This window comes from Aspergillus ambiguus (genome assembly GCF_047715705.1).
Source record: "Aspergillus ambiguus strain CBS 117.58 unplaced genomic scaffold BDV59scaffold_40, whole genome shotgun sequence".
Lineage (NCBI taxonomy): Eukaryota > Fungi > Ascomycota > Eurotiomycetes > Eurotiales > Aspergillaceae > Aspergillus > Aspergillus ambiguus.
Genome location: NW_027395553.1, coordinates 202,548 through 218,706, shown reverse-complemented (window position 1 = coordinate 218,706; position 16,159 = coordinate 202,548). Strand labels below are relative to the sequence as shown.

The 16,159-nt window shown below is 45.5% G+C and overlaps 4 protein-coding genes and 2 non-coding genes across 6 annotated transcripts; 4 read left to right on the top strand and 2 right to left on the bottom strand.

Annotated features, from left to right (window-relative positions):
- The first annotated feature begins 1,507 nt into the window (after positions 1-1,507).
- BDV59DRAFT_t141 lies at positions 1,508-1,591 on the top strand. Its single transcript has one exon. It is a non-coding gene; the product is annotated as a tRNA-Ala (tRNA).
- A 1,523-nt stretch (positions 1,592-3,114) lies between these two features.
- Positions 3,115-3,198, bottom strand: BDV59DRAFT_t140. The gene has a single exon. It is a non-coding gene; the product is annotated as a tRNA-Ala (tRNA).
- Positions 3,199-7,116: 3,918 nt separating this feature from the next.
- On the top strand, positions 7,117-8,454 carry BDV59DRAFT_186292 (uncharacterized protein). Its single transcript, XM_073691000.1, has 2 exons — positions 7,117-7,690; positions 7,765-8,454. Exons 1-2 carry the CDS (start codon positions 7,218-7,220, stop codon positions 8,222-8,224), a joined length of 933 nt encoding a protein of 310 aa, XP_073544408.1. The 5' UTR covers positions 7,117-7,217; the 3' UTR covers positions 8,225-8,454.
- Positions 8,455-9,414: 960 nt separating this feature from the next.
- Positions 9,415-10,806, bottom strand: BDV59DRAFT_195598 (putative oxalate/formate antiporter; the record flags this gene model as incomplete). Its single annotated transcript, XM_073692600.1, has 3 exons — positions 9,415-10,322; positions 10,379-10,471; positions 10,521-10,806. 3 exons carry the CDS (start codon positions 10,804-10,806, stop codon positions 9,415-9,417), a joined length of 1,287 nt encoding a protein of 428 aa, XP_073544407.1.
- A 525-nt stretch (positions 10,807-11,331) lies between these two features.
- On the top strand, positions 11,332-13,618 carry BDV59DRAFT_210282 (Zn(II)2Cys6 transcription factor; the record flags this gene model as incomplete). Its single annotated transcript, XM_073695561.1, has 4 exons — positions 11,332-12,014; positions 12,088-12,759; positions 12,822-13,300; positions 13,368-13,618. 4 exons carry the CDS (start codon positions 11,332-11,334, stop codon positions 13,616-13,618), a joined length of 2,085 nt encoding a protein of 694 aa, XP_073544406.1.
- A 1,041-nt stretch (positions 13,619-14,659) lies between these two features.
- BDV59DRAFT_186286 (uncharacterized protein) lies at positions 14,660-15,058 on the top strand. The gene has a single exon (XM_073690998.1). It carries the CDS (start codon positions 14,748-14,750, stop codon positions 15,021-15,023), a length of 276 nt encoding a protein of 91 aa, XP_073544405.1. The 5' UTR covers positions 14,660-14,747; the 3' UTR covers positions 15,024-15,058.
- The last annotated feature ends 1,101 nt before the right edge of the window (positions 15,059-16,159 follow it).

Genomic DNA, 16,159 nt, shown 5'->3' with positions numbered 1-16,159 from the left:
TAATGGTCTTGATGTCACGTGACTACCGCACCACCTAATTTTATCTTTCATCCAGCGCGACCTCTTTCAACCTCTTTCAACCTCTTACCAATACCTGTACCAATACCTCCCCCCCCCCCTTATCATGGCTTCTATTAAATCTAACGTGAGTTCCGATATACCTAATAAGCGATATCCAATTGCTTTTATCGCTTAAAAGCTTATATTTTATTATAGAAATAGTACCAGTAATACTAGTTAGGAACTACGTAATAATTGCTTAGTAGATTTCGAATAGGAGGCAGTAGAAGGTAAAGAGAAAAATAATAGGTAAAAGAAATACAGTGGTATTTATAGGTCGCGCGACCTAATATCTGCTTACTAAAAGGGCTTGGCGTCAACGTGTGGGGGTAAGGGTCACTTGACCTTTCCAAAAGGTCAAGTGGCCTGTGTACACCTCGTTATTAGCGTCGCGCGACCAGAAACTGCTTAGTAATAGTATTGATATTGCGTGACAGACGCCGCGCCTCGTAATTATCTTTAACCCACGCGATCTCTTTCAACCTCTTACAATACCTTTTCTAACTACTTCGCTTCACCCCCCCAAAACTATTATGGCGACTCTTGAGAATAACGTAAGTGTCTATTATTGAACTGCTACCACTAGACCAAAAAGCGCGACGCCACACTAGTTGGCAAGTAATAGTGTTCGATATGCATATCGCTCTGTCTGACATCTATTAAGCGGCTTCAAAGTGCTATTCAGTATCAAAGTATCCATAATAATTAAGATATTTTTCGATGAATTCGACAACTGATTAAGAAGTGATTATAAAGTGCTTAAATCTCGATAGGAAGTTAAAAGTAGGGAAAGAGACAGAGAAACAATGTAAGTTGAATTTCAGAGAAATACAGGTATTATTTAAAGGTCCCGCGACCCGAAATTCGCTTATTAATGGCCTGGCATTACGTGCTAATGGGGTATGGGTCACTTGACCCTTAGAACGAGCTGCCGTGGACGGTATCCACTATGTCGGACTGCAATAATCGCCCTCATTATATAACGTATTTCCCGGGCGAGCGGGCCACCTGTGTATCCCATACTAATCCATCATTTTTTGAACTCCAATATCTGAACCACTATTAGCTGAATTATAATAATATACTAGTGATAACTTTATATATGCATTTAGAATATATATCTCTTTTGCAATATATAAATTGTAGTATCAGTTTAGAATAAATTACTTAAAATACAGTGTAATATATATTACCTAAAGATATATGTAAATACGTCTTATAAAATTCCAATATTAGGATCGAATCTACTTTAGCATACCACTTTTATAATATTATATAGATTAAGCTAATGGTGGCTCAGATATTGGAGTTCAAAAAATGGTGAATTAGTATGGGATACACAGGTCGCCCGCTCGCCCGGGAAATACGTTAATACGAGCAGCTCCTGCAGAATAGATTGTATTAGTATGACATATATAGACAAATTTTTGGACGGAAATTATCCAATGGGGTTGTGGTTTAGTGGTATAACGTTCGCTTAGCATGCATATTCGCATGCGAAAGGTCCGGGGTTCGATTCCCCGCAACTCCATGAGTTTTTTGCTCCCTATTGCCTATTATTATAATCTAGTTTTTTATTCTACTGTATGGATGCCAATCATCGTATCATACCACGAAACAGCCCTCTCTTTGACAGGATGTTGGTGCTATTGCTAGACTGACCACACTGTCAAACTGTCATGCTTCCCTACTTAAGGGAATGTTGACGCCTAGGTCAGACAAAGGCCGCGCCCCGAGCAGGTCAGGATTATGTGAGGCTACCTTGTATTTTGATCCCTCCTCGAGGGCAGACTCATTGGTACCGTAAAATTTCGCTCTCCTCCTTTAAACCCGTTAATTTACATATATCAGTGCCAACCAACAATATTTTTTGGGCGTGCAAAGGCTTCCATTGGACATACTGGGTCCTAAAAGATAAAAGGTGGACGCATAAAACCCACTTCACGCGTCTATCCAACCGAAAAGCAGATAGAAAAGACATCCACAAGGCATGTGCTGGGTTAAAGCCATCTTTGTTAACACTTCTTTAACCTCTTTCAGACACTATAGTATATCAAAATATGGCATGCTGAACCGCAGGGGGGAAAGGGTCAAAAAAAAAGACGAACCGGCATCCAACATTATTCAAGAGGTACTCGATATTCGTCACTCTCAGAAGCTTTATGCAGAAATTAACATAAGATATCATGTCTATCTCCGATACCTGCGAGTGGATTAGGCTTGCCGAGCATGGTTCTTGGTAGAGCAATAGTTAATAAAATAATCCAAATAGTATTCTATCTATCGACGAATTTTAGGGCGTTTCCCAGATCCATATATCAGTTAGCACAAGGAAGCGCCACTGGATGAAAATAATAGTCGACCTCATCTAGATCCGCGATTCCGGGGCAATTGACAATATACGAGGACTATACCAAGTCACCTGTCTGATCTCTATACCACGTTGTTTTCCGGTTATACTGGGGCTGATCCTCTAGGTTATGCGATCTTGACAAGGTTTGACGGAAGTCTGTATGGTCCTCTCAGTGTAATCTCTCCCTGTGGTTTAATGGCCATGTCAATATCCCCAGACTGGGCAATAGCAAGTTTCTTTAGGACTCAACCATAGGTGCTGCAGACAAAATTATGCGGTAAGATAATATATCGAGGCATACCATTTCTTGATAAAAAGCAGGTCGCCGTCGTCAAATACCAAGCCATGACTTCTCCCAGCTTGGAGGTCTTCTAACCGTAGTATAATCGGGTAAGACCAATCTCCCGTATTTAATCTTTCTTGAGTGGGCGCTAGATATATATATCTATGAGCTCTTACATTGGATGCAGGCATGTTGCCCATGATAATCGAAACTCCTGCCACAGGACTAGGTATAAAATGGCAACTCAGTAACAATTAACATGGTAGACATGTTCATACCTAACTTTCGTGGAACGAGACACTTGTATGCACTAGACCATAACAGTATCAGCTGAGGAACCCTCGCATCACTATGGTCTCGTGCAAATTGAGACAGCATTTATTATTATAGATTGGGAAGAAAAAAAGAAAAAAACTGATGGAGTTGCGGGGAATCGAACCCCGGACCTTTCGCATGCGAATATGCATGCTAAGCGAACGTTATACCACTAAACCACAACCCCATTGGATAACTTCGGTGTTAGAAAAAATGTTACATAAAGCAGTGCTGTACGTTCTCCATGACTCGGAGATACTGACTACTACTAGATATTCATCTTGGGCCCCCAAAACTTCAAAGCCTACATAATCTTGGTCTAAATGCATCCTTTTGTACACATTTTGGTTCATTGTATCTAATGCCACTGGGCTAGCTTATCCGGTGGCGAACGTCCTGAGTCCGTCCTCGTCCCCGTTCCAAATATCGGAGTCTCCGCCGTATGAGTAGCTATCTGAGTTCTGCCAGAATTGACTGATATGCCTATCCTTCGGGTATTTTACCAACTGAATTGGAATAGCGGGCAAGCACTAGTGGGCAGGCGCTGAAGGAGGTACTATCACCGGTGCAAGTACTCCACCAGTCAGCCGTGGTGTAGATCATGGGGTATCGGCCAACAGCACTCTTCTAGGTTTCGACAAAGTCAGAGACCCATGATACCATACTGGATGCGCTGAGCCCGTAGAATGTGTCACCGTAGAGGTTGTACTCAATGTCCAGCATCCCTGGAAGGGTGATACCATCGTTAGTCCAGCCACCACCATGGTCGAGAAAATAACTCGCCTGATCGGCTCCTGAGCTTGCATTAGGATCTATATGGAACGATATATGTGAGTGACTTACTTTTATCATAACGAAGCGAGCCCCATAACTGTAAGCCCCCGCGCAGTCAGTGCTCGATTAGTAGTGCGAGATAACAAAACATTGAATGGCAGCGCTGGCGACACTCGCGGATGTTAGGACAAAGATGATTGCCTTCATGGTGAAGCCAAGCTATAGATGTATGTGATGCTGATACCAAATTGCTCATGAGGTTTTGATCTGCAGAAATCCGCTGCATTCATACCCGGTCACTCATATGTGACGCAACATACTCCGGAGTAAATAGAAATGAGAAGGCTATGTCCCTGACAAGAACCCTCACCCTCCCCTGTATAATGTTCCAGAAACCTCTGGGCCTAAGGTTTCATGGTGCTCGTATGGACAATCTTGATTAGCTTTTGGACTCGCTTACGGAAATCCTGGTCGAGCTATTCGATCGCTCCATTCGGCTCTGGGACCACGTTGCGTATGGTCCCCGGCACTACGTAGGTAAGTGAACAATACCATTTTGCAAGGTATGTTTTCTGCGTAAACAGCAAGCGATTAAATCTATTTGAGAACTCAGGGCGATTTCAGGGGCTCCGGCGGATCGATTGGCTGTGGTGACTCAGGCTAGTAAGAATGGGGGTTCTTGAACCATCCACAGGGTCTGGATATATTGACTCGGTTGTCATATTACACACGAATAGGCCGCTTGAGAGTAGATTGTCGCATCATCTTCACTAGTGGTGTCACCTTTATACTAATTAATGAAAGGACCAGATGATGCTTTGAATAGTTGCATCTCCAGGACTTATTTGACAGTAAAAATGATAAATCCACCAAGACGTAGACAGAGCTAATTTGAAACACTACAGCTATACGTAAAAAAAAAAAAAAACCTGGCTATATCCCGTTATCATGAGGGCCACAACGACGTGGGAGAGGTGGAACAGCATGCTGCCTGATGGGACAATTAACTCGGGACAGATGACCAGTTTCAATCATTAAGAATTGTGCTCAGTCGTTAATTGACTTCATGAAAACGTCGGTGGCATCAGCATTATCGAGCCCGGATGGAGGGGTTTTAAAGTCCAGCCTGACCAGGAAGGACAATTAAGAGGGCGTTCATTCAATGGGAAAGAAGTCTATGTGGATTTATTGACTGTTACTGGAGCGTGCAGGATGCATTGAGGTTTACCATGAAGCCCAACATCCCTCCTAACACTTTGATTGCGAATTCAAGGCTGATCCTTGGCCTCCATCCCCTTGGATACATTGTTTAAACCCCCGGCACGCAGGGTAACAGATTAATTAGAAAGAAAGAAAGAAAAGAAAAGAAAAATATAGGAAAGAAAAGAGAAATAAAACTGACTGGACGTAACAAAATCAGTGAAGACAGTATAGCCCCTTTCGCCATTGACACGCAGCTGTCAGCAGTGCGGAGTAGAGAAATTAAAAAATATTCCCAGATTAATAGAGATAACAAAGATTCTTATTTATTAAACAACCCCCCATGTGCTAGTCGTGAAGGCTCGCTGCAGTAGTAGCGAAGAAAGAGCCGGATATATTGGTTTTGGTCTCCCATCAAATCAAAGAAATCTGAATATTGAATGATTATTCGAGAACCATCATGATGGGATTGAATTATTCTTCCATATCTCGGAGTCAAGTATGATATCACAAGTAGCTGCATACAGTGAGCGGAAATGAAGACGCGGGTCTGAACATGACCTACTGGTAGAGTGACGTGGTCTCGGTAATAGGGAAGGTTCATTCGCGCCTTCATAGTTCTCATAATTGCCTTAACTTCCCCAGGTAAGAGATCCATACTGACAACATCTGTGTTCGTCATCATTTCAATTATAGCATGGGGTCTATGGTGTGTGGGGTCTTCTATGCAAACGGCAACATGCCAGTCATCGGGGAAACAGGGGTCTAAGATGTCCAGGGCTGGGTCTTCTTTCCATTTGCCTTTTGCTGTCGCTCTGTAATAATCGTGAGACTTTTGTCAACAAGGTGGAATATACGACTTACCCCCTGCAAGTAAAGTGGCCCATGGAAAACGAGGAGGACAAAATGCTTGCAAGGCTGTCCCCATAATGTGTAGCTAATATTGGCGGACAGCAAACATCCAGCTCCTCGGTCATTTCTGCATTTGTTATTTTTCTTTCAGAAACTTCCCCTGAGTAGTCTTCCGTCGTCCGTCTGGATCGTTTCTTGGTCAAAGGAGGCTCGTTGCTGAAGTTTGTGGATTGAGGGACGAAGAAACATGGACTGAACGAGATATAGTGATTGGACACAAGAGGACATATTACCGCACGAATACCGACTCTTTGAAGTTCAACTCTTTAGGGGTCTCTTGGAGAAAGATTCTACAAGTCCGTGAATCCGGGTGATGCTGTCTTGTACATTGCGTCGCTTTTGATCTTTAGTCCACATCTGTGAGATTGATGTAGGGAAAAGGACAACATATAGCGAGGTTTTGTGGAGTTGTAAAAACGAAAGAGGCTTTAGACCTCCATTGTTGGGAATGGTGCTCACAACTCTATGTCATACCTAACTCAGGCAGATGTCACCATTACACAAATAGTAAGTCCAAATAACCACATCACCGTCACTTCGAATTTAGAAAATTTTTAGACCGATCTACTATGGAATTCCAGATATAGGTGGTTTGTTAGTTTTAAGATAAACAAGAGATATTGATTGATATACAAATTCTGTGCACATCAATGGCGATAGTATGGCTTAGTTGTAAATATCTATAGTAATACTCCCAGGGCAAAAGGGAGTCATGTTCAGATTTATCACACGAGTTGCTCGCCTACGGCGTAGACTCGACATGCATCTAGGTCAGAACTAGTCAAGTCTACCCCATTTGGTCCAAGACTAGAGCGCACTAACCATGGTTTCCTGGAATAAACCATTCATATCCACATTTTCAGATCCTTGTAGGAGGCGCTAACCAATAATGTGGTCACTTGGCAGCATCTCGCTTTCGCTTTTGTATCAGAATAACTTCACGGTGTTTTCGAAACTTCCACTATCATGCGGTAGGATAGATTGATAAGAGTTGTCCTATTCCTCAGAATACCGATATATGAACTACTTTTTTTTTGCATCAGATTCACACATTCTCGGCTGAATAGCAATATCGCTAAAATAAGCCACCACGAACGCCGAGCCACCGGATCTCAGGCTAGTTTTAAAAATGTGGCGTACTTGCGCAGATGACCTCAAAGACCCTAGAGTATAAGAGCCTCTATAGAGAATTTGAAAATTAGATCACCCCCTTGTTTATCTTTTTTTTTATCGCCATATCTTGGGGAAATCAGTCTGTCGCTAAGAATAGATTTCCTTACGTTCGCTCATTACTATATTTACATCACCTCTCTTTTGAATATGAATAATTTTGCTTCTCTGCTACAACATCTTATTCTTTCTAAAATGCATTTTCAACTTCTTCCTTCTATACTTTTACCCACTCTATCGCACGCCTTCAGCCTATCCACAATATCAGCGCATTGGAACTATACGACCAATAGTCTTGCCACCACCACGTCGTCGAGATGCCAAGAAGCGTACAGTGCTAAAATTGACTGCAATGAGTACCTTGTTCAGTTGGTTAACGCCGGCGAAGAACGTCACTTTCTTGATAGTATGGAGCCACAGAATTTCACACGGACTTGTACCTCAACTTGTCAGTCTTCGTTATCGGATTACATTGAAAATGTACGAAGTTCCTGCACAGAGCCTGGAGATGCCGCTGTGAAATCTCTGGGCTTCCTCGGTCAAAAGGGGACGGAAAATGTGCCAGTCCAGACCGTTGGTTTGCTTTTCCAATACACTCTGATGCGGTCATGCTCAAAGGATGAGTACGGATTCCATGTTCTATTAGGCTCATGTTTTCAGTGGAAGATGATTAAAGAGCATGCTGATAAATTTGCAGGGTTGGAAATTTCTGTTATATCCAAGAATCTTCGTACCTTCCAACAGATTTTGACTGTGACTGGGTCTGCGCACTCGCTTACTACTGGAATAGACACGAGTATCCCTATAGTTCCTGGAGAGTCGGGGATCCTTCAGTTCTTGAAATTAATAGCGAGACGCATCATCGGGTCAAAGTGGGAAATGACATGCTGTTCATGGATTCTGTTGAAGACATGTCAATTGATGAGGGATGGAAGAATATCCAAAAGTGCGGATATGGGAACTCGACATCTGCGCCCTTTGACATTGGAATTAAGAAGGATGCAAACAAAACTGAGGACTCCACTTCAACCACAGCTGGATCTATGAAAGCTACTTCTATGCCGCTTCCAACAGATATAGATTCCCTCGGGAACAGGAAGACCATGGCAATGCAGCTATCTGCTTTGGTAGGATTTACGGTGTTTGTATTGCTTTGAATAATGACTCTTATAATCGAACCCTTGGTACATTCTGAGCACGAAATTTGCCACATCTTTTGTTGTGGAACTCATTATCGTGATTCGCCATACAAAAGCGATCAAAACAGCCAGGAACGCATTGATGTAATTGGCTTGCCATTTCGATAATGCAATTATATGTACAACCAACAAGTAAAGTATCAAAGATGATACTTCTTTGCCTCCCTTAATCGATATTATTGCCTGAGTATGCACTGCTTCTATTACATTAATACAGGACATTACGATGGTATTCCCCATAGATATGCATATAAGTTAAACATCGCAAAACAGCTTCTTCACAAGGAAGCGAAGATATCTATATAGAATTTCACCTAAAGCTATGTATATCACCGCAAGTACCCTCTACCGCGGCAGCACGAGCCAAAGCATTGGTCACCTGTAGCAATGTTGACTTGTTAGCTTCAACTTGTACATAGCTGCTTAATTGCTGGGAGGTTACCATTATACGGCACAGGTGCAAAGTATTCGCTTTCTCTGGGAAGAAGTTTACTTGTGCTGCTAACTCTGCATGATTGTAAGAATAGCTCTCGGCCTCGGTGTACGTATATGTAGGAATTGATAGGCCTGACCTGAACGCTGTTGTAGCATCCGAGTGAATTTCAGCCACCACTGCGCTTGAGCCGTCCGAGGGACAAAAAATAGCCCTAAATTTGGCCTTCAGATTCATATTGCTTGTTATGAATGGCATTAAAGTCTTGAGTAAGAACACAACCCTGGTTCAAGTCGAGTACTAGCTAAACTTATATAGATACGACATCCACCGTGTCATCCCATCAATGTTCCTCTCTCCGATATGAGGCTTCAATTGGTATGATTTATCAGCCACCGACATTCGGCGAAAACACCTTTTGATTAGCTGTTGCAGTAAGAAGTTCGCCGAACCGATCCACTTGCCGAGTAGTGATCCAACTTTTCGCTCGATTGCATGGATAAGGCCAAAAGATGATAAGATCGCCGAATTATACCTTTTTTTGAATGATATCGCTGCAACTATTCATCAAAGATCATTCTCAATCTCCTCGCATGACCCACTATCCACTTTAAACATGTTCTCCTAGGGCGCTATTGTGGAGATGATAATAATAGTTAACGGAACCTGAGACTCTATACGAGTACCATGCTATCCAACTATAATACGCGGATATTTAGAATTTTGTCCGCAGGGACCACCCGGCACAGACTCCTCTGGCGACCACAAAGGCAGCGAAAGCTCCTAGATATAATAGCCCCCCAAAGAGAATAAGCCCGTAATAACCCCCATTATCCCGCTGTTGTATCGCACCCGCAATCGGAATTCCAGTAAGTGTCCCAATGCTCACGATCGTAAAAGTTGTTCCATTCCGCTTCCCATAGTCCTCTGTTTCACAGACCTGGGAGATGCAAACAGGAGTCAAACTGATAGCTGCACCGCTCCAAAAGCCAAACAATGCTGCATAGCAGATGATGGCGGGTATATTCCCGCCTGCTGTACGCCAGAGCGCGAGCGTTAATATCGAGCATATCAATGACGTGAGGACCATCACATTGAAGCGCCCCAGTCTATCTGCAATAAGGCCTGGCAAGAATCGACCTGGGACTGCACCAAGGTTCAGAAACACTATGAGGGCATAAGATAGAGTGTCATTGATGCCAACGGAAATTGCATATGAAGAGATGTATGTAATGGGGATGAACACGGCAAACTCAACCAGGAAAACGGCAATAGTAGTGATCGCGTAGTTGGTATCCTGTAATGCCTTCAGATCGATAGATGCGCCTGCAGACTTATTGCGGGGGAGTCTTGTTTTCAAAAGAAGGCAGGCAAAGGCGCACATGATGGCCGAAAAGAGCGCGATGATTCGAATTGTCCACGGGAATCCGATCTTCGGAGCAGCGAACATTATAATCAACGGAAATATTACACCCCCCAGACCACCGGCTGTACAGGCAACCCCCGTTGCGTAGGCCCGACGGGCATGAAACCAGTGACCGACGCACGAAACGGCTGGGGTGAAGAGTGTACACGCAGAAAGGCCACCGAGGACGCTGAAAGAGAGGAAGATCTGATAGTATTCTTGGATATATCAGCAACTACGGCGGTACTTATACAGGAGACCAGGAACTGCACACCTTCACTGAAGCTAAGGCATATCAACGCAGCAACAATCCCAACCGACCCTGGTAAAATGACGTAGGCTGGTCCGTACGTATCAAAGATAGGTCCTGTTGTATATCAGCTAGTGTCAAAAGGGAAGTTACGGCTCTTTCTTACCAGCTTGCGCCCCGGCAAAATATAAGAAAAATCCATACGCCCCGTATATCCAGCCGACACTGGATTCCGAATAACCCTGGAGTTGGTGAGTGCTAGTCCAGGCGTGAAGAATTCCAAGGCTATTGAGCAATCCCATGGATGGAATCATAGCACACCATGCTCCAAAGACCACCATCCATGCCCTGAAGCCTCCTTCTGGATAGCTTCCACGGTCCGACATCTGAGATTGTCCAGAAGGATCGACAACAACCGCTTTCTGGTTGTCTTGCATGTTTATTTGCACCATGTTCAGAAAATTCTCAAGCACTGTGCAGATTACTGCCAATTGCAAATCTCTTCTTTTAAGTATCCATACCGCCCTTCGGCACAGTAGAAAGATGTGGAGCTAATAATCAGAATTGGCGCCATCAACTTCGCCGGATGATGTGGAGCCTCATACAAGGACTCGGTCATCTCTAACGCCGATTGGCAGGCTTTATTCTATACTCCATGTGTGACTATATCCACCAGCCAGTCTGTCCAGCTTAAACCCCATCAAATGCGGCGTAAAACTATTTTATAAGCCCCATCGCGACATTGACGGGATCCTGAGTCCATCCGAACGGTGCGTTGCAAAACTGTGATTGATTACGTGATGTTCCTTTTTTGACGTTTCTCGGCTGCTCCATTCGGTCAACATTTCCGAATCGCACGATGTAGCATTCATATAACAAACCAACCCCCCCACCCCACACCCACATTTGCTAAATTCTGGCTTCATGAGGACAAGCTGAGAGATATGGAGCATTCGTCGTCGAGCGCTACTCGCCAAATGCATGTTGGGTCCGCGAGCACCCGGCCATATCGGTCCAAGCGACGCCCGCCTTGCGATCAATGTCGCCAGAAAAAGCTGCGATGCCAAGGCGACGGCCAGCAGAGTTGTCAACGTTGTCTGTCAGCCGGTTCTCTATGTTCTTTTTCTGGTTTTCACCATCGACCACGAGACTCTCTGCCAGTGTCTCCATCGACACCTGAGCGCGACTGGCAGACTCCACCCATTCTGATAGAACCAGCATCCCAATCTACGGTCAACTCGGCGTCGTATATGAGATGTCAGTCTGAGCCAACTGTAAACCTCGACCCATGGATTGAGTCTCTTCAGGCATCACGAGAATATATTGAATCTTCACGAAGACCAACGCCCCAGACAATACAAACTCTCGATTCATTGCACCAGTTTTCGTACCAGGTTATTGGAGCATCGGGTGAATCGGATCCGTGGCTTTTTAGACACTGCAGGTTTGATGACCGAGGCTTCCTGAGTTTTCATCATATTCATTTCCGGAATGCCGGCGGTGTTCCCCTCGACGAGAAAATCCCGGTCCATTTCCTGGTAACAGATGACCAGTTATACAACTCCACCAAGCAGGACACAAAGCTCTCTCAGGAAAGAAATATTCGGGCAGAGTTGGACACTCTGGTTCCATTGGATCTCGGTCAGAGATTAGTAGCACTGTACGTTCTGGGTTGACGCTTTGAATCTTTGTCCGATGGAGTAAAGGATTCAACTGATGAGATGGAACGTTAGATTCCTTCGGTTTATCTTTCCAGTTCTGCCCATAATATCCAGGTCACGGCTGGGCGTTACGCAAAATAAACCCATACCAGACAAAGTTGCCCTTCAAGAAATGCCAGTACATCTGCTGGCTGCTATATATGCATCTGTACAGCCATTCACCCAGTTCGACGAACATATCTCGGTATGGACCGCGTACTCGTCACCACCGACGGAGCAACTCTGGCGTCTAGTGCTGGAGGCAATCTTGACAGAGATACACACTCCTCATCTATGCACGCTACAGGCAGGGCTACTGTATCTCAACAGGTCTACAGGAAGCGCCACAAGTACAGTAGCCGATAGTGGACTTCTCTGGTCTTTGGTGGGGATGTTCGTGGGACTCGCTACGACTCTCGGACTTCAGCTGGAATGCCGGCCGATGGGCCTTCCGTCTTGGGAACGACGATTGCGAAGGCGTCTGTGGTGGGCAATATACGCAGAGGATAAATGGCGGAGCTTGCTCATGGGTCGGCCACCATATATTCGAAATGACGAGTGGGATGTGACAGACCTGGACAACGATGATTTTCACAAAGACGAACTCTTTCATACACCGGTTCAACCTGATTCAGAGTATGCTGTGCCTTTCCAATGGTTCGTGCGATTATCTCGGGTGGCAGATGAAATTCAGCATCAACTATAGTACGGAATCCTAGCCTTCCCCTTGATCAAAGGTGCTGCTACGGGTGCTAACAACGATTTAGCTCACTTCGGGCTGCACAGCGCCTGTCTTCCAATTTTAATTCAACGCTAGAAGTTGCTCGTCCCCTTCTCCAAAAGCTAAAGGAATGGTATTCATTGCTTCCGTCCAGCCTGAAACAACGGGCGAGGCCAACCGCGGCGATTGACGAGCCCTTCTCGCCATCGAGCTGCCTCAGATTTGGATATGTTCTATTAGAAATATACATCTTCCGTGCACTTCTGCGCCCGATGGTACTCTCCGCCGCCCCGCCGCCGCTGTTCGAGGAGTCGGAAGACTTTATGAGCTTTATGAACCAAGTCAACGAGTGTGCATTCGAAAATAACGGCGTGGATGATGGGGAACCAGTGCCCGCCATAGATATTTCAGACGAAAATGGAGCGGGAAATGCCGCCTTGAAAGCTGCAGAAAACTGCGCGACGAAGACCCTTGGGTTCGTTATGCGAATGACGAACGGTGATTTATCGGAATTCTGGTTTTCCTGTGTGGCCCGCCCAGCCGTCTCTGACATATACATCCGTGGGTTTGTTTAGCTGACAGCTAAATCTAGGGTCTCGGATCGGGTTTGCGACGGTCTCAAGTTTCATGATGCTCCTACTGGTGCAGTCGCCGACGAAAGACCATGCTATTCGGGCTAGACGGCTGGTCTACTTGTGGCGACAAACTCTGCGGACCCAAAGTAATGGCTGTACGCTTATGAACATGGCACTTGTACGCCTTGATGGTTTTCTTTCGACTGATATAGGTCGGAGCTTTTATCTTCCCAAACACGTCAAGGAGACACTTGACGATTTGTTCTGATTCCAGCCAATGGTGTCGACAATTCCTGAGTTACTGGTAAGCTACTAGGTTATTAAGTAAATGGTACACAGGCAGATACGTATCTCCATAATAGTTAATAAGGGGTTCAAAGCTAGGAGTGTAAGTATACGACATATTAGTCGCAAACCCCTCTCAGGAGTTATGAATACGACCTTAAGAGGAAACATTATAGTGCCTTTGCATAGACTATTCACATCCAACTCTCGACCATCATATCTCGGTCTTTCAGGGATTGGGGTTGGAGACGCTCGAATCCCCGTTAACCTCATCGAGAAAAACAAAAGCCACCCGATCAACAGATAATTCCTCACCAGTTCCACCTATGGAGGCGATAGACAAAGAAATAAACTTCCCCACCACCCAACATATTACACCAAAAGCCTCATTTTTGGCCATGTAACCCCCTGCCAACGGGGAACAACCTAAAAGACAGAGTGAGAAACATCGCTGTTGAAGGAGACGCACTGCGTTAGTATAAGTTTATAGATAACTATAGGTCCCTAAGAGGATTTACCTATCTATGCAGTAGATACTAATACAGGTAACAGTAAAATTATATACAATCTCCCCTGTTTGATTATGGGTAACATAGTAGGATATTACAATTAGCCCATTTTTACTTAGCCACTTAGCGAACTAAAGAATTCATAGAGAAGAAGGGGGGTGGGATCTCTTTGTTCGAGGCTAAGGTTTCGCTGGCCAGAGAAGATGGCGGCGTCCGATTCTGAAGCGACTAATAATTCAATAACGCGCGAAGCGATGGGCAGTATGGGGCCATGATAAGGAGGTCTAGCTAGGTACCTAAGTGTCCATATAGACCAGGATGGTCGTTCGAGAACGCTTCCGTACAGCAACGGCCCTTCACCCGTGGAGACTAGGGGATGGCGGCGTATTGAACCGACATGGGGGAGAAACCAGCGACGATGGAATCGTTCGAGATGTTTCAGGCTATTTTGGGGGAGGTCTAGATGGTTTCTCGGTACGGAGTACAGATACAATTAGTTAACTATGGCTATTTAGGTTTTTAATCGATCTGGCCTACTGCTGATATTTTTTTATTATTACCCAAATAGCCGTCGGTGATCGGGTAATTGCAAGCACAGACAGAATGCCCCATCCAAGCAAACCGGCGGTGAATGTATGTACAATCCATCCGTGCTTTGCATTTACCGCCCTTTTTTGCGTCTGTTCAGGCCGTTTGGACCCTTCTTCACTGTGGGAAGGACGACGCGTCCTCGGCAGGGCTGCAGCACCCGGCCGTCCGCGACGGATAAAATCGATGCTTGGTGCGACCCCTCCCCCGCCCCCAGCAGGGTCCTTCCTGGGTCCCGGTCGGGTTCTGGATGCTGGCGGGCGGCTATTCAGATTGTTGTTTTTGCGGTGAGAATGGGGGTTTCTGGGTAGGATTTGTTTGTCGAGGGAGGGTGGGATGGGCGTGATAGGAGGAGAGATGATCCTCGCTGTGCTGAGGGAGGTTGTCTCATAGCCAATAGACCAGATCATCCCACTTGGCGTGAAGGGAGAGTTGTCTCAAAATACGGGTGATTCAGTTACACCATGTCCTGTTGAAAGCCTGATGTGGTCTCTTTCTCAGAACCCGTGTGGGGGGAATCAGCCTCACATCATGGTCTGTAAGATATGATATGTTATCTCATCCCACCCTCGGGCTCGCGATTACGAGCATCGACAACCAATATAATAAGGCGACGGGTGGCCTTCGGAGAATCCCGTGTACCCTTCTAGTCAGCTTATCGTCGCCAGACAACGTGGTCGGAGCATTATGGATTCTGTAGAGATGACCGAAGGGGGAGATGGTCATCTGCCCTGGTCAACTCTGATGACGCTGTCCTTTTCCTTCATACTCGATCCATTTGATTTACTCATTGCAAGTCTGACCTCAGAATCCGACAGAAACCAGTTTTCTGCAGTGCCGATCGTCAATAGGAGTGGCTAGTATGGGGTCATGCAGAAGACAATAACAATGTTTACGAATCGGTGGCTGAGCAGGACCGTTGCCACAATGTCTGGCCTCTGTACAGGAAGGTCGGGGTACGCCGGAGTCTATCGGGGAATGAAAGCAGATGCGCACGGAGACGAGTCATCCTCCAGAGGAGCTATGGCTGGAGCTATGCTGGCTGGAAGTATAATCCGAAGAGGAAGTACGTGCATCAGCTGCCTTTGCCACCGAACATTCCCACGCACATTCCTTACTGATGTATAACTCTACCCCATACTCTTCGTCTGATGTATGTATCCACCCCCAGCTGGAGATCGGCCGGGGAAGTGAACTCGTAGCCGGGGTGGAGAAACATTCGCTCTTGCGCCCCTTGGGAACTCAATTTGGAACCGGGAATCCATCCAGGGCGGGTTTCTTCAGCGGAAGCCCATTCCGCTGCGAGGAGACACACCTTAAATCAGTTCCCCGGCCAGTGGTCACCACCTGCTGAAGCACGGAGCTTGCTTCAGCTCGACCTCCGGTGCTTTGGTCTCTCCCTTGGTATCCCGTGCGCTTCCAGATCG

What these genes read in the sequence shown, in the direction of transcription:
- BDV59DRAFT_186292 (XM_073691000.1), top strand. Translation starts at nt 7,218, where the DNA reads ATGAATAATTTTGCTTCTCTGCTACAACATCTTATTCTTTCTAAAATG. An exon ending in CGGTCATGCTCAAAGGATGA is followed by an intron (nt 7,691 to 7,764) that starts GTACGGATTCCA and finishes ATAAATTTGCAG; the next exon opens with GGTTGGAAATTTCTGTTATA.
- BDV59DRAFT_186286 (XM_073690998.1), top strand. Translation starts at nt 14,748, where the DNA reads ATGCCCCATCCAAGCAAACCGGCGGTGAATGTATGTACAATCCATCCG.